Raw genomic sequence first — 25,521 nt, 5'->3', positions numbered from 1 at the left:
TGCAGTCAGTCCAAAACCAACTCTGAGGGGGTGAATGCTGCTTATCTAGACTTCTCATTTGATCCCTTTCCTTGGTACTATGTGTCATGGCTTTCTATGTATTTTGAGAATGCCTAGAATGCTGTTAATAGCTTCAAACAGTGAAGGAGATCGTAATAGAATGCGTGATAGTAAGTTAGTGGGCTTTAAGCTCATTTGGACTTACTGATCCTAAGGGTCTTTTCCAGACTAAATGACTGAATGATTTTAGTATTCCAAGCAAAAATTTTTCATATGCCAAGAATATCTGATTTTACTAGTAAGGTGTCTATAAATGTGTGAGCCCTGTTTCGTAAAAAAACCCCTTTCCTTCTATGAGGGAAGGAAAATGTAACGGGGAAAAGGAATCCTGTAATGGAACGGGGGCGAGGCTGCTGTAGCTCCATGCCCTGCACCTCCAACCAGTAGCAAAGCTGAGCGCATATTCCCAGTAGGCACCTGCTCAAACACATGCATGCAACATGCATGTAGATACATGGCAGGCCACAAAGATCAACATAAACAGCACCATAAGTCTCATCCTCTTTGGCTGATGAGGATGAAGATCCATTAATGGGAAACCTGTATGATGTATATCCCTACAGTCAGTGGGCTGACAAGTTCACTACCCAGTTGATGGCCCCCAGATTCCAGACTTCCCTGTGGCTGACACCTGGGTCATAGGAGCCCTGAGGCTGCAGGCTCCCTCCAGTTACTAATACAGACCTCCTCACTCATGGAAAGACAGGTGTGTGTGTGTGTGTGTGTGCACATACAGAGGCAGAGCACTTTGGCAGCTGGTGAGGCTCCCCTGGTCCCTCTGAGAGGCAACTCCCTTTTTGACCTTGTCTTTAGAAATACAGACATGTACATACAGACAAAAATCTCCATCAGTTGGCCAGGATTCCCCTCACCCCTGCAGAAGTGAATTCCCCCAGTGGTCACCCCTTAGAGACTCTGGTGCACAGACACAGATGGGTTTTCCAGCTGCCCCCCTCCCTGAGCCTGCGGTCTTTCTGGTAGCTGTCCAGGACTTCCCTTATCGCTCGTCTAGCCAGGTCCTCCTTCTGTCTTTCCCATACAGATACACATTCCTCTGCTTCCAGGGCCACTTCATCTTCTCACTGGTTAGTCCAGTTTGACAGTTGTTAGCGATCACTCATTCACCACCCTAGCTCATTGGAGTTGCTGGCACCATGGACACAACTGAGGTCCTACTCAAGTTAATAGTACTTAAGTTCTCTCTAGTCTCTCCACTTGCCGTTCTGTGGTCCCTCTAACTCACGGTCTGGTCCTGTTGCTGACATGCAGGCCTCCATACACACATGTGCACACAAAGTAGTGTCTTGCGTAAGAAAATAGTTGGAAATATAATTTAATAAGGTAGGACTGACTGGGCTGGTTGGGTACTGGGCATGCAAGTGTACCAATCCGCAAACTGTTTACACACGACTGGTCCTATTTATCCACTTATCCCATAACTTTTCCATGCTCGTTCATCTTCAAATCACTGAGATCCATCCTTTTCCTACCTTTGATTCTCCCATTAAACATCGCAAAATAAGTCCTGCACAATACAAAAATGTTTTTCCCCTTCATCCTATAATGTGTCTTATAAGCAGTAACACCCCTCTGGCTGAAAGGTGCTGTGGAGGCCTGATGATGTTGACTCATGGGGTGATTGTCAGACTTGAGCCATATGGCAAAAGCTTTGCTGGGACACCCTCGGGAGGAGCCTGTGCAGCATGTCCCTTCCTCTGAATCAATAATTTGGGTTCCCCCCACCTGCCAGGGTGCCTCTGTTGTCTGGGCTTGTGTAGATAAGCCTTTTATAGGTTGATAGTTCCTGTGATGGGCTTGGGAGGAGACAGGTGAAAGTATTATTTGAGTTCTGCTATCCACTGTTGTCTTTCTGTGCTCCTTTGTACACAGAGGGACTTTTTAGCACATAGCCTTAAGAGACAGTCCTTTCCTTTAGTCTTGATCCTACTGCATGGATCTACTTTCCTCTTGTCCTTCATACAGGTAATAGGTATTGAAGAAAACTTTTAATATGCCCTACCTGTGTCAGTTGCCTTCATTCAAGTAATTTTTTTAGTGTATCTGTGTTTAAAAATATTCATTAGAAATCAAATCCCTGTAGGATTTGTATATTGCTCTGGTGATACCACCTTTGAAATAAATGACCACATTTTCTTGTACTACTCGTAATAAAAAAAGTGCAGCTTATTTTATTGTGCATGCAGTGCCAATTCTTTGTTTAAAATGTGAAAACTTCATCATTCACTCGCGTATCTTGTCTGCCAAGCAATTATTGAGACTTGTCCCTGTGCAGATGCTGTCAGGACTGTTACTGTGTACATAGAGTAACTTGCTTTGCACCTCATACACTGCTAGAACTTGTAGTGTTTGGTTGCTGTACTGTAAACTGTACTGGAAGCTGTAGTTTGGCAGACCTTCGAGATGGAGCAAGGCAGTGGAAGAAATGCTACCCTCAGACAGTTTTAAACTCTTAATGGGGCCGTAATAGTTTCTGCCAAGGCTTCCTGAGAATCTTCAGGCTGGTAAATGTAAAATGCTACTGAAAAGCAATCTCGTGGTAACTCGTGTTCATGAGTTGAGCATGGTTTACTTTTCACCGTGTTTTGTTTCTGACATGAGGAGTTTGTTTCAGTTGCCTTGCTGTTTTTGTCTTGAGAAGAATGCAGGTTGGCAGAATAAACTACACAACTTTATAGATGTTCTAGTCTCTGGTGGTAGGAGGCATAAAGACATAACAGCTAAAATATATGCTAACAGCCTAGTCCTTTAAATTCAAGTTTATGAGAAAAGACTCCTCATGCCTTTCATGCTGGGGGATCTAGTCTTAGGAGTGAGAACTTTGAATTATATCTTTAATAGTTTCTCTGCTGTCCTAGTTAATTTTTTTATCCTTTCTGTTCTTTTCCTCTTCTACCTTAAAAAAAAGCCCAGACCAACCAGACCAAACCTCCTGCCTTTTGACCAAAAAATACTTATGACTGTCTTAGTTTTGGGGTTTTTTTTTTTAAATTAATAGTGTATCTTCATTATTTCTAAAATTAGGCTTACATTTGGATAGTAAGCTCTTCCTACCTTCAGTGTTTTTTCATTCCCAGAGTTAACTTTTCTTTTTAGTTACTTTCACTTCTCCTTTCACTGTCACATAATTTTTAAACCTAGACCACTATTCAGCCTATATGGTGGTTACGTGGGCGGTTCTTTACAGTTTAGAGGAGAATAGTTTTTAATGAATATTTCTGCATTATTTTTTTACTCAAGATTTAATTATTTTACTGTTGTTTCTTTTTAGAATAAGTATCTGAAATATAGTTTTCTTTATCTTTGGTAACACTGTGCTGTGATGATAGGAATAGATTGTTGTTTGAATTAATGAGCTGGTTACACATTCCCTGTTATGTTTTTGTATAGTGTATTAAAAAAAAAAAAATCAATCTAGCTTTCTCCTTTGAGTGCCCAGAAGTATTTAATTGCACTCTGCACTTACTGCCTTCGAATTCTTAACTGAAGAATCTGCTCCAAGTTCCATCAGTGCATCAAAACAGATACTAGTTTGGAGACTTTTCAGGAGACTTTACTGTAGAAATAGTTTGTATCAAGACCATATGAAGCACTATTTGTTCTTTGGTTAATTTTGATGTTGGCCCTACAAAGATCTTAAGGGAAGAGTTTGTCCCTTTTAGAAAATGATTGTCCTAAAGCACTGTTCCTGTGTGGGTCTGTAGGTATTTATTGCTAAAGTAAATACAAAAAGAGGGCAGATGTCTTTAGAAAAGCTAGAAGGTCAAACTTGCTTTAAACTGTATGGTACTTTGTATCAAAGCTAACTTTAGATATTCCTCATTGGTTAGCCTGATTGAAAATGTTTTTGATGTAACATGGAAGATGATTGAGCTGTATTTTTTCTACGTCTTCCTTTATGCGCTTGGATCGCCAGCAGCATCAGTGTTAGATTTCATTACAACCAAGCAATGACATTTTTATTCTTTCTGTGTAGTGCTTTCTGCACCACGATATTATTTGCATGTATGGAATATTGAAAGGTAATAACATTTTTGAAGCACTATCAATGTGTAATTCAAAAGAGAAGTGTATGTAGAATTCCCACATTGTGCTGCTGTGTAGGTCTTGTTGTGAATTTCCTTTTTGTAATCTATGGAAAGCTTATTTTTAGACTGCATTGTTTTAAATGATGTAAAGTAATTTGTTTGACACATGTTTAAATGTGCTTATAATTCTAGGAACTCACTTTGTCTTACATGTTCTGCCTGATCAAATGTATTCCAAGAGCGTGCTTTCCTTCTCTAGGGCAAGTGGTAGAGGATTAAGGGAATATGAATGTCATGGCCTAATCTGTACTGTTGCAAAACCTCTACTGTACGCGTTCAAGAGGAGCTTAAAAACAAAGCCTAAATTAAAAATATGAACAAGTGAAAGTAAGTCAAATACCCCTTTTCAGGGATGAACTGGCTCTCATCCTTGAACTGGTGCTGGCTGTTCCTAGTGGAGCAAGAGCAGCTCTGGGACTGCATGGGGTGTTTGATACTGGCAACGGGGATGGTTCTGCCTGGCCGGAGCTGCTGCTGCTGTGTGGAGCAGGGGAAGGAAGAGGGGACACTTGGGCAGCACAGACTGTAAGGAAGGTGCTGAGATTTTTCAGGAGAGGTGGGAGAAGGATTGTGGGCGCACTTCTCTTGAACCTAATTTAGTCAGTTCTCTGCTCAGTGAACCGCGGGCTGAAATCTGTTATTTCAGCCAAAGTGTCTTCCTTCTACCCCTTTCAAGTCTGCGTATGAAGTCTCTTCAAATATAATGGTTTGTTTCGTAGGTTACACACTTGACAGCAAACAGTGGGGCATAGAGAACCTGCTGGCTAACTCATTCTTTGGGGCAACTGTGCTGACTTTCATCAGTGCTCTGTGAAAGCCATTGTTTGAGGAGAAAAATCTCATATAATATGATTTTTTTCTTAAGGTTCCCATCTAGTCATTGCAGTTTGTATTCTGGCTTCATCACCCCATGCTTGCCATAGAGTTCTGATTTTAAAGACAGGAAGGGAAATTGTTGTCTGGTCAAGATGCAAGATGGTTTTTGCCACTGACTCTATACTTCACTTCCAATGATGTTACCCTCCCTTTCTTTTGCGTTTGTTCTAGTCTCTTTCTTCCTGGGTCTTGCCTACGTTATTATTTCTGTAGAGTGTGCTTTTCTGATTTCCTGTTGGTTTGATGTGATACTTAAGGGCCCCATCATCCATGCTGAACTCTTTTATGTCTACGCGATACTAATTTTCTGCTTTTGCATGTTCTACAACCATCTGTATGCGAGTGGCTTACAGTCTATTTCTATGTTCCAAAAACTATTCCTTTTCAATTTTGAACAGGAAGAATTAAAGTCTCTTTGTTTTTCCTCTAAACCTCTCTTTATGGATGTCTTAATAGTCAATTCTTGCTCTGACTGGAGTGGAACACTTGTATCCAATTTTTGCTACTAATTTTCTTTGCTCTCTCTGTTCTTAATTCCACAGATGCTATAATAACTTTACTTGTCATTTAGGTTAGTAACTTTGATGTGCTTGTTAAGTGGTATCTCAAGATACTTATCTTCAAGATATATTGAAGCCTCAGAATATTTTTGCATAGTATTTTGAAGATGTTGATATGGTTGAAATCTTGTCCAAAAATCTCTTATGCATCAAATGCTACCATAACTTTGTTCTGTGTTAACAAGTGTAATATTGCTGTTCACATCTGTTCAAAAGGCTGTTACAAAGATGATGAAGATTTACATTACAATGTCAGGAGTACAGCTGTTTCAGAGTAAGAAAAAACATTTTTAAACTATGTTTTTGGTAAATAAGCCTGCTTTTTTCGTATTTTACATGTAATGGTTGGGAAGAACTCTTCAGAAATTGGTTTTGTAGATATCTTTTCTTCCAACTTTCTGTGAGATTCTCATGTTCTGCATGATTTCTCCATAATGTAATGAGTTTCTGTACTAGTGCTAAGGCAACTGACCGTTATATGTATCTTTATGAAAATCCTTTAAAATAAGACAGTTAAATAACAGGCAAGTTACCACAGAGAAACTAGGATGTTTAGCTTCCAAGAACACCTGCCTTAAATGGGGTTACATAGAATGGAAACTGTATGTGATATGTTATACCTTTTCTGTTTTCAGTTAGATAGATTTGCCAGTATAAGAATTCCAGGAAGTAAAAAGGAAAGACCTCCTCTGCCCCATGTGAAGCAGTCACACTCTACAGATTGGTCATCCACAGCTATGGATGTGGAGGATTTTGCTCCAAAACCCCTGTCGGAAAGAGAAATCATAGCGCTGTTTGAAAAAATGATGGTAAGAGTCTTACGCTGATTTATTTTACTCAGAGAATGACAACATGGCTAACTGACAGCTGGAAGCCTTCTTTTGTGCATGTGTTCTGATCTTTGCCTGAATTAATAATATTGTTGTTGTTGTGTGGTGTAATTATGTGGTTTTTATGGTGCTTCTCAAGGGATGAAGCATTTGAATTACTTTGACAACATTTTGCTCCAGATAGATTTAAAGTGGAAACTAAAGGTTTCTGATTATTAGAAGTGAGATTACTCAAGAGATTTTGAGGAGGAACAAGAAATGGGGAATCTTGCTTGCTTTCAAGATGACATGAAACTTTTACAAAGGGATTTTACGCCTTTGAATGCCACAGCAGAGTTTTGTTCTGAACTTATATTCCACATCACTCTTGCACAAAAAAGACTTAAGTTTCTTGCCTCCAAAGGAGCATTTGACTGCATGTGCAGTTTCAGATTTGCTTCCTTCCTTAGCTGTCATCATCGCTGTGCTACAAAAGAGCACTCATTTCCTGGAAAGATCATGTGGCATTGGTACCACCTCAGTATGTTGAAGTTTTTTGTCATGATGATGATGAGATTCTGGGCAATTGAAAACTAAACATGGAATGGTCGTGAAAGAAGAGTGGCTGCATTCTGAAGAGCACAAGAGGATATTAGCAAGGAGAGTGATGCCTAGATTGTTATTTCTTTCTCTGCCTTACAGCAAGTACCTCTTGAAACACAAAGTGAATACCAGGGGCTGGGATCTGGAGGAAATTAAATGTGCTATGAGAGAAGTATCTTTATGGAATTTGTAATTGCCAGTAATCAGTAATGTTAGTTTAGTTTTGAAGATGCTCTTCTAGAGCTGTTGAGAGTTATGACTGAGAGACAGGATTCAGGATTTTCATGGTTAAGCTGATGAAGGGGAGGACTAATTTACTGTGTTATCAGCTTTTGTATGTGTACTTGTTTTTCTCACATGGTCCATTTTTCTTGGTATACCTTGATGTCTAGGATGTTCTTAACAGGCGTGAATGATAGTTGGTCAAATGGTAAGAAATGGGAGAGTTTTATTAAAAAACTTGAAGGTATGCCTCCCTGCACACGCACCCTGTTACATAAGCGTAGGTTCTATTTCTCCACCATCTCTCAGAGATTCTGATATAGGATAGTGTGTGATGTTGAGTTACACTGTAAAAATTGGACACTCAGTAAGTCTTCAGAAACCTACTTCTGTGTGTCTAGGTAAACAAAAGTACTTATATCCATGGATCCTGTAGCAATTCATTCCAATTTTATAGCTACTCTGCAAAAATATTTTACAGTAATGATGACATCCTGGATGACTTGATTGCTTTCCTAGTTTCATTGAATAGCGAAGCATTTCAAGTAGTTTATCAAAGACAGTTTATCAGTGGTGTTTTAGCTATAACATGTAATACAGAAAGGATTTGTCAGATTATCCACACTTGAATGGACTGGAATAAAGCTAGTTTAGTCACAGTAGATTACATAGCTAATCGTATATTGTAGCCTCTAATTTGCTGTTCTGATCAAATTAAGTGACTTGGGTGGGGTGGTGAATTTGAATGTTGTAGCCAGGCTTTTAGAGCTAATTATGCACAAAATAAAAATAACCAATTGGTTAGTACTGAAGGGAGCATGTTCTAAGTTCTGAAGTTTCACTGCATGCATTACATTACACTTCAGGTTCTCCTGGTTGCATACAGCTTCCTTCTCTGAATCTTTTATGCAGTGGTGTACTGTGTGGTTTTGATAGCAAAAATTATGAAAGAGCTCATGAAACCAGAGTGTTAAAGCTAATAATTAACTGTCATTTAGGTCCTTTCATTTCTGTTAGTGCTATTAGGAAAATATCCATGTGAAATGCCTTATTTTCCAAAGTGTTATTGCTCGCCTGTAGAGTAACTTTAAATGATTTAAGAGGAAATAAAAGAATGGAGTTCAAGTATTTTATAAACTAAGCCACATGTGACATGCCCCTTGTGCTGCTGAATACTTCTAATCTGTATAAATTGATTGCTTTAATTATGTTTCATTTGGTAAAAACAGCAACAAAGAATTTACTTTTTACACACAGACAGTGTATTTCCTATAAATAAACTCGCCATTACATCTAGGATTATGGAATGTAGTTTATACTGATAGGTTTCTTCCCTCCCTTTTTTTTTTTTTTTTTTTAATGTGATTAGAAGTTAGATATCTTTTGCAGGAAAAACAAGCCCTTTGGTTTTGTTATTTAAGTTCAGAAGCTGGTTTTCAAAACACTTAGAAGAGCAAGTCTAAAACAAGTGCAAGGCTGTTGGAAATAGGAGAATGAACTTTGCAGTAGCTACAGGCTAATGTGGAAAGCCTTTTTTTTTTTTTTATTTTTCCCCTAAGGTAGGATATACATATATTCCAATGTTATTATGAAAAAAATCCTGTGGCATATTGCAGGCAAGGTACTGAAGATGTGATAACGCTCAGAAAACATGGAAAAAGACCTAGCCAAGGTCCTAGCTAAGGAGATGTCTTTGAGGCACAAAGGTTTTTGAGCAGTTGTGGAGAATTTAAAGTTATAGTACTTCTCTGGCTTTGAAAAAAATTGTTATTGAAGAAATGTTTAAAGATATAATTAGAAAATAACTGTTTTTATCTGTTCTTATTTTAGATGCCTTTTATCAATCCCCAAATCTTTATGTCCAAAACCATATATCAGTACCAGAATTCACTGATGAATTGTACAAGTCCTGACTAGATATGTAAATAACTGGTAAATGCTTGACCAGTACGTTGAAATATTTAGATTGATATGTTGTGGAGCTGGTTTAAATTTTTGGAAGAAAATAATCTCTTTGGATTCTATATATGATCCCAACAGTGTTTTTAATGTATGTATATTTAAGCTTGGTGGTTTTTTTTTTTTTTTTTTTTTAAATTTTAGAGTGGATATTTGAGTCCGTGCAGCATTTGACACCAGGTTTCCCATCATTAAGTATATCAGAGTAGTTTCTTGTTTTGCTTTAATCCAAGAAAAGCTAGAAGAAGCAGCATACCCTTTCAAGATAATGTCCTTGACATTGATTTAGTATGAGGCAGCTCGCAAACTATTCAGGAATGTGTGTCCTTATGCACTGCTAGAATTTTGGTTTGGGCATAAGCAAATAGTTTCTCTATGAATTTTTTGATCAAAGGAGTGCAGTATTTTGAAGAACAGAACTATATGAAAAGATTGAAGTATGTGTGGCCTCCTTTCTTCTAGCTTGTTTAGATGAAGTTGTTTTGTATTTACTTTCAGATGTAGGAAGTAAAACCAATATGCAAGCTATCTGCCAAGGAGGCAAAAGACTATAATCTTATTGTTTGAATGAAAGAACTTTTTACTACGTGCTCCCTGTACTTATTTGATACTAAAAATGTCAAATAATAATGCAGTGTATGTATGTTGTCAAATATACAGATTTGATACTATAAATACACTATAATATCAAATAATAAAAATACTGATTTAACAGTAATTTAATAACTAGTAACTAATAGTTTAAATGCATGCTACACTGAAGTGAGGAACTCTTTCTAGTCCTTAAGGAAAGAAAACGGTAATATATATGAGAGAAAAAATCCAGAATCTATGTAAAATTACCCTAATTGTACTTTGAAGAAGTTCAACTTAAGGGGTCAAGCATTTTTTACAATGTCTTCTCACCGCTCAGATTTATACAAAAATCTAAATGTTTCTAGGAACGGTGCTTGATTCTATCCTGTTCAATATGAAAAGTAGTGAAAAACAACGAAACTTAAGTTTCAGTGTAGTATAAAAATTTGATCTTTAGAGTTTGTTTTTTTTCCTAAAATTCTGAAGTTATGAGTTTGCTTCCTGTCTGTCTTTGATTTCTGACTCGGTGAAATAGCTTTGATATCAAGATGGTTACCCACTGATTTTGTACCATTGCTCCTGCCAAAGCTGGTGGGGATTCACCTTGTGAGTCTCAGCTGAAAATAACTGCAGTAATCTTGCTAAGCTTGGCTGACCATCGTAATGCTGTATGTGTTTGTATGTATGTGTGCCTAAATTGTTTCTGAAAGCATAATTTTTTTCCCTCCAGCATGATCGGAAATGTAATTTCTCACAGATGTGGAACTGATTACAATGATCAGAGCATTTCTAGGCTGGAACAGTAGAAGTCCGAGCATCAGTGAATAGCTGTTGTGTGGCTTTGAATATGGTTCTGCATCTGTTCTTTTTGACTTCTGGCTTTATGTTGGAATGGATGAGTTGTGGCAAAGGTTTTGATAACATTTGAAGGTGTACATTTAGTGATCAAGTTGTCAAGACTTTGGGTCTTACCTATTGCAAAGTCGAATATTATTTTGTAAAGTATTCTCAGGGCAAGGCAGATTCTGCTGCCCAGGATCAAGTATTTGGAAATGGAGAAACAGAATTTTAGAACAAATGGATATATCATTAAAAAGATCTTTCTAAGAAATTGGTTTGAGTACATTTATAAATGTTTTAGGAAGTGTTAAATAATGCTTTTCTGTAGTACAGTGCACGTGTGTGTGAAACTGTAGGTGTTTTCTAAGAGGAGATTATACTAGTAATGGTTGTGATGCACTTACTTATCCTGGCATAGTTGACTCTTTTTTTCAGTCTGAGTTCTTGGGAAGATGGATGAAGATTTTTATGGTTCTGAGTAACATCCAACTTATGAAAAGCTGTTTGTGTAACAATTTTCAGTTGGTCAAATTCATATTTTTGTGACTTTATTTTTTTAAATCAGTCTTTTATTGTTAAACAACTGTGTTGCTGGATGACATTTAAAACTTTTTTTTCCCTCCCATTCTAGGAAGATATGAATTTAAATGAGGACAAGAAGATGCCATTGCGAGAGAAGGATTTTAATACCAAAAAAGAAATGGTGATGCAATATATTAGTACTGCTTCGAAGTCTGTAAGTAAATTTCTCTTAAGTATACCAGAAATAGCTTAATGTTTACATTATTTCCTATTGGAGAGAAAAAGTAATGCATGCATGTTACATTCTTTTGACTATCTTTTATTTCTCAGACACAAGCATTTTTAAAGAGCACTATATCATTATTTTACAAGCTGCAATGAAAGATATTTGCTTGAGGTGTGTCTTCTGTACACAGAACAGTATTTCTTTTTGTTGAAGGTGTGGCTATTAGTGGAGATGGAAAGATTCCGCAGAAAACTTCTTGGAAAAGTATAGTGTGAACCTTTTTTTCTTTTCTAGCACTGTTTAAAATAATTCCTTAACTGATTATCACAACTGATATCATGTTGTGATACTATGTAATAGTTGATAACAAAAGCATTGCACATGAATCCAATTAGTGCCTTTTTTTGTACTTAAAGTGATAGTTACTTGTTGTTTTAGAGAAGTACGAAGCGTTGTGTATTAGGCAGTTTAAAGGATTAAGTTGGCATGCGAAAAACCACTTAGTTTTTGCAAAGTGGGGACTGACTCCAGTGTTAAATGCTGCAGTGCTAATATTGTCCTCAGACCTTTTGATTATGTTAGAGTTCATATATTTAATTCTTTGACTCTCACTGCTTCTTGCATGTAAAGATATCAGTAAAAATTGCCCATATGTAATTATAACTAACTACTGTGAAGAGAAGACATTAAATATAATAATTTAAATGAGGTATTTATCTTATTGTCTACTTGAAATTATGTACTTTATTAGTATAATGCTCTAGAACTTTTAGGAGAGTAGATGCTTAGTACAGGACTGAACTGCCTGGAGATTGTTTTATTTAAGATGAACTTATCAAAGCTGCTAGTCCTTCTATATTCTAGGCATTCCTTAGTACCAGAAGATTAGGAGTTTTAGCCTGTTTTTCTATTTTGGAGATATTTCATGGGAAATCAGGAAAGTTCAGGCTAGTAAATGTCACAATGTTCTTGAAGTTTCTCAGCCCAAAACAGCATGTCAAGCTTTATGTGTCAGTGACACCCTTAAGCCTCCACATGCATTCCAAGACCTCAGCTATTTAATCTAAAAAGTGATGTGATAATAGGACATGGATGGCTGTGCAGAGTTGCTGCATCTGCATCTATTGCTGGAATCTTAGCATCATGATGATGGTGATGTTAAGACTCTTTCTCAAGTGAGAGGTTTTCATGTTAGCTCTTCACTTCCTGGCACTTAATACTTGCAAAGAACTGAAGCCTATAGCAGAGTAGGTTTCATTGATCCTTCTTTCTGAGTGCCATTTGGATTTTTTTTTTTTTTTGTCTTTGTTTGTCATCAGGTTGACAACCTTTGGTTGACTTGTTCTTTGGCAATGGAGCTTCTTGCACTATGTTCCAAGCATCCATACGAGGTATTCTGTTAAAGAGGACAGGTTTGCTTCCTCCCCCAGAACAGTGATTTGTTCCCACCCACTGTTCTCTTGCATGTTTTCATAAAGCCCCCAACAGCTTTTTTTTCCTTTCGGTTCTCCACCTCTACTGACAGCGCACATATCCCCTTTCTTGATGTAGGAGATCACTGAAGACTAATTAATGCAGGGAAATTCTTGTCTTTACTGAACTCTGTTCCTACTGTTGTGTCCTTACTGGAAATGGCATTCAGTCATATAACTGGGAGGAGCTGTTTCTGTGATGCATAGATTCAGCTCTTTGCTAGAGTAATGCTGCAGACTAATTCAGTGTAGTGCTGGAGCTTCTGGGATAGGAAACTCCTTCTCTTGCCCTTGCAAACTCTTTGTTCCTGGCGTGCTCTTTCATGCTGCAAGCACATTGGACTGAGTGCCTTCTCAGTTTAGAGAGAATAGTGCACTGCATGCCCAGGGCACTTGGCTAAATTTTGGTGTACTTAGATTTGATGAATATCATACTTTTGGAAGAGCTGAAGTGCTGTATAGCTCCTGAATATTACGTACACCTAACCCCTTCTCAGGTCTCTCTTTCTATGAGTGATACTGCAGTAACATATTTTGATAGTTCATACTTCTCAAACTTCAAGGAGGCGGGTACTAAGCTATTTTGTGTTGGGTGAAATATCCTTGTTTGCAACTGCTATGCAGAGTACTGAGCAGATTTCATTTAAAGCAGTTATAATTATAAAACCTATTAAAATGAAGAACAGAGGCTATGCCTCTAATGAATCACTGAATATTAAGCATCCTTTGGTGGTCAAAATGGACTCCACCATAGTCAAAGCTTCATCATTGACCTAAGCATCAGGGTTACTGTTTCTTAGAAATGCAGAGCTCCTTTTTAGTGTTTACAAAGCACATCTCTGTTACTGATGCATCTAGAAATTATGCTGGGTTTCTTGGGACTACGCTCAGGTGCTTATTCATGTATAGCATACTGTGACCTACCTCTGTGTATTCATGAGATATTTAGAATGAATCCATCACTTAAGAACTCAAAGTTACGTAAAAGTAACCAGAGTTCTACTGACCTGCGTTGTCCAGTACTCATTCATTTCACTCTGCTTTGCTTAGAGGCTTCTTAAACAGTTAGCTGAAAGTGTACTTTCTATGTTTTTGTAGCTGTTCATATGTATTATGATTATTTGAGGCTGGAAACAGCATCACATTTTTAGGTGCTATATAAATACATACCAAGATGTTCCAGCCCAGAAAAGTTTTAAAAATCAGTTTCCATGTTATGGAGTAATACTCAAGTGGAAATAAAAGCACCATTGCGATAATGTTACTCTACTACAAGTTTTGTTGTTCTGTATGTTGAACACATACAAACGGGTTTTTAAAGTGAGTTTTCTTCACAAGATTTCATTTATGTTTTACAGCTTCCTTCCTTGTAATGTTTTAACTAAATTAATTTATGCTGACTTCATACCGCATCTGCTCACAGACCAGTTGTTCTTCAGCTGAGCAATTAAATTTCTAGAGGCACTGATGCCTCAAGATCTTTCCTGTTTCTCAGTTAACTTGAGCGTTTTGAACTTAAGCAGCTTTTTTACGTGCAGAAATACAGCTAATATAATCAGTTTCACGATTGGTACCAAATGCAGCTCTCATTTTATTTAAGCACTGGCAGATGTATCATATTCTTGTTATGTTACAGAGCCTTGGTGTAACTATGAATAAGTGGTACTTGGTACTGTGTGTATGTTGTACAGACATTCACACGGTTTATTGGCATCTTTAGCATAGGGTAATGTTCAGGTGTGGAACTGAGTCTGAAACAGGATGGCTGGTTACTGTTTGGATATTGACGTGAGTCTCCATTGCTTGTGACAGTGTCTTCAGACAGGTCAGATGAGACTCTCTGAAATGTCATTCTAGTGAATTCTTATAGTCTGACTGGGGTCTTGTCCCGTGTGACTTTTCCGCTGTACACATGGCTATTGATTATGTTAAACTGCTTCAAAAAATATTTTCTATCTCTCTTAACTATATGTCCGCTCCACATGACTGTCCTATATGGCCGTTTCTGCATCAAACAAAGCATTTTTACTGATTATTTGTGAGTATCTTAGTTATATCCCGCTTGGTCAATTTTACAGCGGGAACTGCTGGGGGAAGTCACTGGAAATGACAGATTCTCCACCCAGGATATTAATCCATATGCTTAGGCATACAAGCAGTGCTTATCAACTAGTCTATGCACAGCAGGAGCTGCCAGGAGAATTTCTGGGACTTTTTGAAATTCCCAGCTGTAGAGCTTCTGTAAGACTTAGTGAAGTACTTTGCCATGAAGGCTGCTAGCAGTTTGGTCATCTTGTCTCTAGTCAGTCTGTTATTTCATCTACGCAGAGACTAGCTGGAAAGATAAAGGATCGTGTGAACTGTATTGGCTGCATATGCATACAGGCACAGCCCCCCTGATCCTGTGTTACACCTCCGTTGTGACTTGAATTTCTGCTTTATATTACAGGCGTAACTCAAATTGCCCTGATTCTGCCTCAGGGGTCTATATTGCCTAGTCTTAAAATGTCTGGGGATTTATTGTAACAGGATAGATGTGCTTAGTATATAAGCTCTTGAGTAACCAGACAGAAAACATTATCACAAGTTTCCCTTAGCCAGTGAATTTGTAGTGCTTTGGGCAGCTCATGGTGTAGTAGCTTTTACCTTTCATGTTCTGTCAAGTCTGATATTTAGCTCTTAATGTTATGAATGCTTTTTTGTTTTGTTTAGGAATTTCTGCATTTGGCTTGGAGATTATCTCCAGTTGTTTTTTCATTCCTCTTTAGTTATAGCTGTGTCAAACCTATAGGGGAGCTGAGCTTTCTTGCAATTATACCATCTTGGTGAGGAGGGTAAATTGTTTATGGAATAAGTTTGCCAACTGGATATTTTTTGAGGGGGTGGTGTTCTGCTCCTGGCATTATCAGTCTGTACTGTTAACTCTTGGGCCCAGGGAATATCTGAAGAAATTAAAGTAAGTTCCCTTGCTGTAAGGCCTTTCTGACTTAAGTATTATGTGGCAATGAAGTAAACACAGAACATGAAAGAAAACTGAAAACAGTTTCTTTTTGTGCTGACACTTATGTTGCTGTTTTTTTTTTTTTTTTTTTTTTTTTCTGTGTTTCCTAGATCTGTAATTCTAAGGCATGCTTCAATCCTCGTCCCTTCCTGGCCATCTCATCCACTTTTTTTGTGAAACATAGTTATTGGATCTGATTCTCATATTTAAGCAAATAGGGATCTCCATCAATTCAGAGGCATGTTTGGAATGACATTCCATGTACTTTGTGTGGTCTACGGAGAATATAGCATGAGATGCTGTTTTTTCAGGATGGTTCCTGGCAGTAGTCTGTTTTTTGACATCTGGATCATCCATTTCTCAAGTCTGAGGAAATATAGTTGGAACAGAGAGGTAGTATACTCCCCATAGCCCCATGATGTTCCCTTATGGCAGAGTCATAGAACAGAATGGTTGAGGTTGGAAGAGACTTCTGGAGATCATCTTGTCCATCCTCTCGTCTAGTCTGTTTTTTAATATCTGTGATAGAGGAGATAGTACAATCTGCCTGGGCAACCTGTTCCAGTGCTTGACAAGCCTCAAGGTTAAAAATCAAGACCAAGGGCAGAAGTTTGTGTATTTCAATTTGTGCCTCTTATCCTTTCATTGGTAGGATTCCCCTGAGCCTTCTCTTCTTGGGGCTTAACAATCCCAGCTCTATCAGCCTCTCATTGTACATCAGATGCTCCTTTAATGGTGCCCACAGCCCTTTCTGGACTCATTCCAATATGTCCATGTCTCTCTCATGCTAGGAAGCCCAGAACTGGATTTAGTACTTCAGATGTGTCTCACCACTGCTGAGCTGAGGGGAAGGATCACCTCCCTTGATCAACTGGGGATGCACTTCCCTATGGTTGACTTGTCATCCAGCAGGACACACATTTTTATTTTTTTTTTTTCCTACAAACCTGCTTCCGAGCTGGTTGGTCCAAACATGTGTTGGTGTATGGGATTATTCCTCCTCAGGTTCTTGATTTAGCATTTGCTGTTGTGGAACTTCCTGAAGTTCCTCTGACCATTTTTCTTGGCTGTTGAGGTCCTCTGACCTCACAGCAGTTTGGTCTGTCAACCTCTCTTCCCAGTTTTTAACTTAATCTCTCTTCTAGAAGCTATTTCGTCATCTTCTACTTCAGGGGGAGAAAAGTTTATTTTTCAACACTTCTTGAGGATCTACCGAAGTGAGAAAACATCTTCTGTGTGAAGCTCTGTAAAATAACGTAAGGAGACTGCCTTACCATTTACAGTGGGTGATCTCAAGTTATTTCTGCACTGCAAGTGAAACTGTATTTCACTGGGTGTGTGTGATATGTTTCTACGTTTGATGCGTGCTTCTTCTGACTGCTGATTATAAATTTCTTTATAAATTGACAAAAATTTAGTCAGCATTTAGCACATGTAGTAGATGGACAACACTGTTTTAGCACTAAGCTATATAGCATCATAGAATGGGTTGGGTTGAAAGGGACCTTTAAATATCATCTAGTCCACCCTCCCCTGCAATGAGCAGGGACATCTTCAACTAGATCAGGTTGCTCAGAGCTGTGTCCAGCCTGACCTTGAATGTTTCCAGGGATGGGGCATCTACCACCTCTCTGGACAACCCGTTCCAGTGTTTCACCACCCTCATTGTAAAAAATTTATTCCTTATGTCTAGTCTGAATCTCCCCACTTTAGTTGAAAACCATTATCTCTTGTCCTATTACAACAGGCCCTGCTATCTCTTTTTTATCTGTTTTTTTCAAAGAACAAAAATGAAGGGTAACCATTAATAATCTATTCCAGTTCTATATGTGCCAAATAAAAAGTGAATGTATTTTCTGTGTTTCAGGGAAGTCTCAAGAACAGTCGGAAGATTTCACCCCAAGAGTTCATTCAGGAATTAAAATCTGGGTCAACAGATGAAAGACTAGTGACTTGCTTAGAATCTCTCCGTGTGTCCTTGACTAGTAATCCTGTCAGGTAACATCATTAAGGCATATTTTGAAGATTAATCATATTCATATTTTTAATGAATTAAAATTAATGAATCTGTAGATGTGCATGTTCCAAGGTTTTCCAGTTAAAGAATGTGTATGGGCTAGTGAATGATTGTACCTTTTATCTTTTTTGTATTGATTATATATCTTCTGTAGGTCTATTTTTCAGTAGATTTTACTGATTACAGGATAGTGCTAAGAGAATGTAAAACAAGTTTAGTGCAGAGCAGTTCACTTTTTCTACTGCAGACCAGTTCATTGTTTTCTGATGCTAAGTAGTCAAAAGCTTTTTTCATTTTAGTTTTTGAAGTATTCTCTTTTATCTTTCAACTTTGTCAGAGTGATCAATAATGGGACATAGGCACCTTCGTGTAAGTTTGCTAGCCAGAGAACATAAATGTTTTCAGCTGTGTGCTCCTCCTTCTGTCCCGTGTGCTTTGGACTTTTTTCCTTGCTGCCTTGTAGCAATTTCTGCTGTATCTATGGAGTTTATATATGCGGAAGAGAGCGCAATGGTAGTTTACCTGTGCTTTTTTTTTAAAAGGCTAACTCTTCAGTAATCATAACTCTGACTGATATCAGTCTTCAATTTTGTTTTGATCCATGCAGCTTGATTTGTGGATGCTGGTTTTATTTTATTCAATTTTTTTTTTATATTCTACTCTATTTACAACCTTTTGTTTTAGTTTTCCTGTTTAAGCCACATGAACACATGATTTTGGGAAACTTTTTTGGGTTTAGTTCAAAATAATGCAAATGAAATGTTGGAGATGCTTATGATGAGATGTGATTAAAAAGCATTAGACAACTTAGTTCTTTCTGCATCTGTCTTGGCAGAGTTGTTGATGTAGGTCTTCTGTATGGGCGTTTGCTTCTTTCCTTCTTTTAATTTGTTTCTGAATTGGATTGTCTTAGAATATATAGTGGTTCACATGGGGAAAAACATGCTCTATATTAACCTGACTTTTTCTGACAGAGGGTTTTACAGAAGATATATTTCATCCAAGAATGGGAAGCTACTTTTTGATATAGTATTGCTTCCCCTTCTTTATTTAAAAGTCAGAACAAAACCAAACAACCCCCAACCCGAGCATTTTTTTTTTATTTATACTTATGTTGCTTTAACAAAGAAAACTTTGCTTGTTAATGTGCATCTGGAAATAGAAACACAAGATGTATGAAATGTGGGACAACTTAAGTTTAGAGCAATCTCTTCTGTTCTTGATATGACTGCATAGTTTAATCTTTTTGTATGTGGTTCACTTTGCTGCTGCTTCTCCACGAGAGAAAAGTTAATCCTTCTCCCCAAAAAAAACAAACCAAAACAAAACCCATGATCTTGCTGAGGTGCTAGTTCTGCCTGACAGCACAGTACAATATGATAGGACATGAAGGCGTGAGAAAGATGTAGAAATGGTATCAGAAAAAGGAATATGGAGGCCAGATATGAATGAATGGTGTTGGTCTGTGCTTGAGACGTTTGATAAGATAATGCAAGTTGAATTGGACTATGATGTTGTAATAGAGCATCTGATCAATACCAGAAGTCTGGTGATCAGTACTATCTAGACGAATAAAGTACAGAAACTTAGAAGCTTTACAGCAATTAAGTATTATGAAATTTTGGATTAGGTAGATTTTCCACAGATATTTCACTTTGAGTAAGGAAAGGATTGGAAATTTGTAGATATATGTTGTGAGTACAGGGAAAAGAGCACGTACTTTTGTACATAGAAAAATGGGAAAACTAATTTTTTCATTTTCATAAGCTTAGTGTATTTTATGTCAGTCCTTCAGAGCATGCTAAAAGGATATGCTGTACTGTTGATATCAAAGTGTTGCATTGATACTTTTGAGAGATTAGTTTAATTTACAGGTACAAATACTTCTAGATTGCAACACTGGCTTTGACTTTTTTCAGTCAAATATAAACTATGGTAAGTAGAAAATTTGACAGCTGACTCTAGGTCCTAACTTGACCATAATTTATTAAAATTTAACTTGAATTTGAAACATTAAGCAGAATGCAAGAGACAACATAAAAAGAACTATAATGTGTAGATTGGAGTGAAACTCATTATTAAGTTGATGGGTGTATGGCTTAAGAGTAGAGCTGAATCTGAGAGGTTTGAACTGGAAGGAGAGTGACTGAGGCTTGCAAAAACATCCGAGATGTATTTAAGTAGGCACCAGTTTCATTAAAAAATAAATCTCTAGTACATGTCCATGCATGCGTTTTAGTTTACAAATCAACCAAGTGTTACAACCAATAGAACATATGGGTTCTGAAACTGTCTTCAGGTGTATTGAGTGGTCCTGAAAAAGGCTGGTAAGGTAGACCTCAGTAGGCTTAAGCAGAGCATTTTAAAATAGCCTTAGTAAAATACCGAAGTTCTTGTGTAGAGCTTATACAAAAAAATAGCAAAAATGTAACAGTAGCATGCTATTTTTCAAAGTAAAAATTTGTGCAGTAAACATTTTTAAAACATGTCCCATTCTTTCTTATGAGTAACAAAAATTGATTTTCATTGGATGCATATTGGTGACCTTGATTTTCCTATCAGTAGCCGGATCTCTGAGTAAGAACTTGCTTTGATACATAAATACTGAACTCCAGTCCAGCTGCCATAAATCCATTATTATTTTTAACTCCAGCTTTCTATGATGTGGACAATAAGAAATAAGTGATGAAACTTTCTGTTTTTATTTTGTGCATGTATAATACTTAAGAATAAGCTTCAGCTTTTTTAACATGATGACAATTAAATTTAGATTGGATCTAGTCTGACAATCTTCAGGTTTGTGGGCTGTCATCTTTTTGACAGTGTATAATTTAGGTTTTTTTGCTGTTTTTCCAATTACTATACTTTTATCAACTTAGCTTTTCAATCTTGTTGACATTTCAGTTTCTAATGCAAGAACTGGTTCTGTTACACTTTTCAATTAGTTGTTTTTTGTAAAGAGTATTTTTAATTCACAGAGAAAATCTGAATTAAGTGATATTGAGGCACTTAGAAAAATGTACTGAAATCTCTGGCTTACTGCAAAAAGTAGTATTTATTTTCTATCATTATAAGAAGAAAGCCTCAAAAGGAAAATGTATCCAGTGACCTTGGTCACTATTCCTGAGGTAAATAAATGAGGTGTTTTTACCTTACGGTTACCAACACAATTCATCAGAAGTGGTTCAGCTAGCTGTACACAGTCTTACAGATAACGAGTTATCTACAACTGTTTCTTCTCCTTTTGTGTAATAGTTGTAACACATTTAGCTCTTTTTGTTAAGAGGACATTTTTAATAAATTGAAAATAGGGGCACTGACAGCTTGGTGTTTTGTCAGATTGACAAAAAGCTGGGTGTTTACCCTGGAGAGTGTAAGTAACTTTTGTTCTTTTGTGGAAGCAGAGGAAAGGGCAGTAATAATGCAACAGTATTTTAGGCACTCGGTCACTCTCAGCATCCTCGCCTGCTGGATGTATGACAAAGTGTCTGTACACAATTCTGTCTAATGCAGAATGTGCTAAGAAATGTCTAGTTGGATCATCTTTGGGTCAGATATTGCCAATTATATAAAAAATAATTGACACTTATTTGCCTAATCTGTTTCAGAACAAAACACCTATCCAGGAAAGAGAAAATCTATTTTCATATATATTTACTTTTAGGGGAAAAACCTATAAAAGCATCGCATCTTGTTTGTTCTTCCTATGATTTTAAGTGCATTGCAGTTCTGTATCTAGCAGATAAGGAGAACTGTTTAATCCCATCCTATGGTGGGCTTCAAAGTACTATGTATTTCAAAAGAACTATTGCATCTCTCTTGTGCCATTTCCAACAGAATAGCTTATTATTTGCCACTAGTAAGGTCCTAACATTGTAGGAGTATCTAAATTTTCTGGTTACTCTTCAAAGGTGGTGACAAATAGATTTTACCCACTGTGTACGATGGTGTGTAAATAGACAAATAAAATAATGGAGAGGCTATAATACAAGTAAAGTGAACACTAATTTTTTTTCAAATTCTCATCAATGTCTTTATGTTGAACTTCTGATGTTGCAGAGTGGATGCTTCCTTTTTACATAAAAGACTTTATTTTCTGAATACATGTCGTGCCCCATTACAGTGGACGGTGGAGAGAGGTTTTCTGTGGTTTCCTGAAAAGGAGCACCGGCTAGGTGGAGTCAGACAGTGACTGGGGGAACAGCACAACACAAGCTTATTTACCTCAGCAACTGCAAAAACATTACAAATCAACTTCTCAGAGTCAAGCACCAAATCACACTTCCAATTATCCCCAGATAGCCTTTCAGCAAGCACCAAATAATGCTCAATCATTGTCTGGAGGCAAAAATCAGACAGAAGACAGAGTAGGAAAGAGTTGAAAGATAAGAAAGAGGGGCAGAAAGACAGAGAGATAGAGGCAAACACACAAAGAGAATAGCACCAATCCCTTGCTCCAGCGTGTGTCAATCTTCAGAAGTCTTTGTTTCAGGCAGAAATCTTTACTCAAACTTCTTTTGGGGGGGACGTGGTGGGTCGACAGGGAGTAGATGGTCAGGCTCACCTTTTATTCACTCCTGGTCCATCCAGGACCACCCCTCAGGGCAGGGGCAACATCCCTGTATCCAGATCACCTTCCAGGTTGACCTTTGAGGGGCAGCAGCAGCCCTGCATCCAGGTTGCCTTTGCAGGGGGGCAGCTGGTTCTCCACTGGGGAGACAGACTCCAGCCCCCAGCAACCTCAACAGGTGTGCCCGTCACTCAAAGTGTTAACAACTTGCTAATGTTGGTTCACAAAAGAGCTTTTCTTCCAACATGCTCTGCCCAATCTGTTCGTAGATATGGTGGAGCCTCTTCCTCGTCTTAAGCTGTTTTTAATTAATAATTTAAAGAATGCACAGATACTATTGGTAGTGCACCCACAATAGAATACATGTTTTGATGATTAAGATGGTGAAAAGTATCAATCTTCATCATACTACCTATATCTGTTCTAAATAGAGATAGTTTTGTAATCAGTTAATAGATAAAAGTAATACGCTAATTTAGAAGTGGAAAAAATATGGAAGAGATGCCTGTTACGAAACAGTACTGTGTCTTGTTGGCCAAAAGCAACAATAAGAGATCGAAGTACTTGCTTTGTGGCAGAAGCATGAAAAGGTGACTAAAAGTATTAGGAAATATTCCTGCCTCTTAAGGAAAGAGAAGAGTATTCAAGTACGTGTCAGTTTGTTCCATAATTTAATATTATAACTTCACCCTTTATAAAAGCTATTTCCTGAGTAAGTAATCTCTACAGTTTCTCTGCCTGTATATGTATTTTTGTTGTCTCTGCAGCCAACTTCTCCTTGCTCCAGTGGGCTTTTGTTATAAGTTTGAAGTTTAAAATATCTGCCTCACACAGACAAGGAACTCTAAAGAACAAAATATTCCTTCTGTTACGACTATGAATCATAGTGTTGTCCGTGAACTTTAGGATTAGGTACTTGATCAAACGTCATTGTTTCAGCAAGACCAACACCTACTGTCAAAGGAATGGCTGCAGTACTGCTGTCAGTCATGCAGTTACTTGTATTTGATGTCAAAGCAAAGGGTGTTGAACAAGAGTGAACTGGACTATGAAACAGCTGTCTCATGTAGATACAGTGTGGCCAGCTTTAACCTCACAAAGAGCTAGCTTGGGTGATAGCTGGAACTTTAATTTTTTGTTGTGTTCACTTGGAGAGGTCCCCTTGGATTAATATCTCTGGCGGCTGCTTCTGCAATTACTTTAGGCTTTTCCTTCCTTCTTTGCCATTTATGGTTAGATTCTGACCTTTTTAAGAGACCCTAGAACAGTGTATAGTATAAATCATTGTTTTTCTTCCCTACCTTTGCAAAGGTTTAATTACAGTTCTGTGAAAGTGTTAATTTAAAATTAAAGTTAACAAATTCAATGGCCACTGTAATTTTAAAAATATTTTTTAATTAAGGTTATCTAATTGCATCAATGAGTAAATGGAATGCCTCTTGATTCTCTATTAAGTACAGAGTTGATTTTGGGTTTTAAAATCATCCACTTAACTGCTTTTAGTTATGCTCACGATTTTCATTCATTGTAATTACTCTTAGAAATGTAAATTTTTTCAACTTCTCTTTTCTTTCTCCCTAGCTGGGTTGAAAACTTTGGCCGAGAAGGTCTGGGACTACTGTTGGATGTTTTGGAAAGATTGGTTGACACAAAAAAGTAAGGATGATTTCATATAAAATGGCCAGCTTTTCTTAATGTGTAAACAGCATTTAATTACACTAATTTTTTTACTTTTCCAGCCAGGAAAAAGTTGTGAAGAGGTGTCAGCATAAGGTTGTACAGTGTTTGAGAGCCTTTATGAATAATAAGGTATGAGATTTTATTTAATATGGAAATCTGAATTACTACAGTTCAGTCAGATAATGTACATGATCAGTGGATGTAAGACTGCAATTTGAAGGAGCAGTGTGTTGGTCAGCTGTGGTTTGAAATTCTTTCTGCTGCCACTTCCTCCTGCGGAAATATACTCAGAGACTAGTGTAAACTTTTGAAGCTGATGTATACCCTTATTACAGAATAAGTGACCCATTTTGGACTTTTCTCTCAATTTTCAAGATTTCATTTGGAATATTTACTTGAGGGAACTGTCACTGTCTTTTACTGGATATTCAATACAGTCATTTGGATTCCCTCCAACCCTTCTTGCAACTGTTTTTCTGTTGTTTAGTACGGATTGGAAAGAATTTTGGGAGAAGAGAGAAGCCTTTTGTTGCTGATCAAAGCAATTGATCCTAAGCAGACTAACATGATGACAGATATAGTTAAACTCCTTTCTGCAATGTGCATTGTTGGAGAGGAAAACATGTAAGTACTGTATCTAGCCATAAATAGTAAGGTAATTTTAGGATATCCAAAATTATAACTATACCTGAAGGAAATGCTAAAGTTTTCAACTTAGGTTTGAAAGTAATACCTGTACTACATTGTCAGTTTTCAGAATACCTTTGTCTGTGATTGTTATTAAAAAACTCAGTAGAAGTTTTCTTTTTGACGTGTGGATGTACTGGTTAGATGCAAGAAGCCATTCTTTTTCTCGAAATCTTTGGCATTACTTTTAAGGTATCTTAACCATTGTAATCCAGTAAGTCATTCTTAGGCTACAAGTCTCCAAAGGAAACAAGTAATGCTTAAATATACTAAATTGGTACGCAAGAAATTGAATGAGGTGTATACTTGGGTGATGTGGCTATTCAGGTAACAAATGAACAGCAAGGTTAAATATTTCTCCTGAGTGAAATGCTTTTCTTTAATTACAGCCTTGAAAAAATTTTGGAAGCTATAACAGCAGCAGGAGAGGAAAGAAATGTTGATAGATTCTCTCCTATTGTAGAAGGTCTTCAGGATAACTCGGTTCAGCTGCAAGTAAGCAAATCATTTGCACAGATCTCTGCAACAAGCAGAAATAAATTAGTGATTTTTCTGTATTGAACAAGTCGTTACAGTAAAAGGGGGGACGGATACTGTTTCAAATAAGGGTAAAGTTTTTGGAATGTTGTTTATAATGTTATGTTTTAAAGTGTGTCATGGGAAGATTGAGTGTTGAGAAACATAGGGGTGTTGCTGTTTAATCTGTTGGACTTCTTTTTGTCCAAACCTTACAGA

General features: G+C 37.3%; 1 protein-coding gene across 1 annotated transcript; it reads left to right on the top strand.

Annotated features, from left to right (window-relative positions):
• Nucleotides 1-4,516: 4,516 nt before the first annotated feature.
• Nucleotides 4,517-25,281, top strand: LOC104460505 (protein diaphanous homolog 3-like; the record flags this gene model as incomplete). The annotated part of the gene is made up of 8 exons (XM_010079783.1): nucleotides 4,517-4,691; nucleotides 6,238-6,411; nucleotides 11,243-11,347; nucleotides 17,700-17,830; nucleotides 24,001-24,075; nucleotides 24,159-24,228; nucleotides 24,587-24,723; nucleotides 25,176-25,281. Coding segments are annotated over 8 exons (973 nt in total), but the record flags the coding sequence as incomplete, so codon positions are not given.
• Between the last annotated feature and the right edge of the window lie 240 nt (nucleotides 25,282-25,521).

Source organism: Pterocles gutturalis, unplaced genomic scaffold (genome assembly GCF_000699245.1).
Source record: "Pterocles gutturalis isolate BGI_N339 unplaced genomic scaffold, ASM69924v1 scaffold24729, whole genome shotgun sequence".
Classification (NCBI taxonomy): domain Eukaryota; kingdom Metazoa; phylum Chordata; class Aves; order Pterocliformes; family Pteroclidae; genus Pterocles; species Pterocles gutturalis.
Note: the sequence above shows the minus strand (reverse complement) of the source record. Positions and strands in the feature narration are given on the sequence as shown.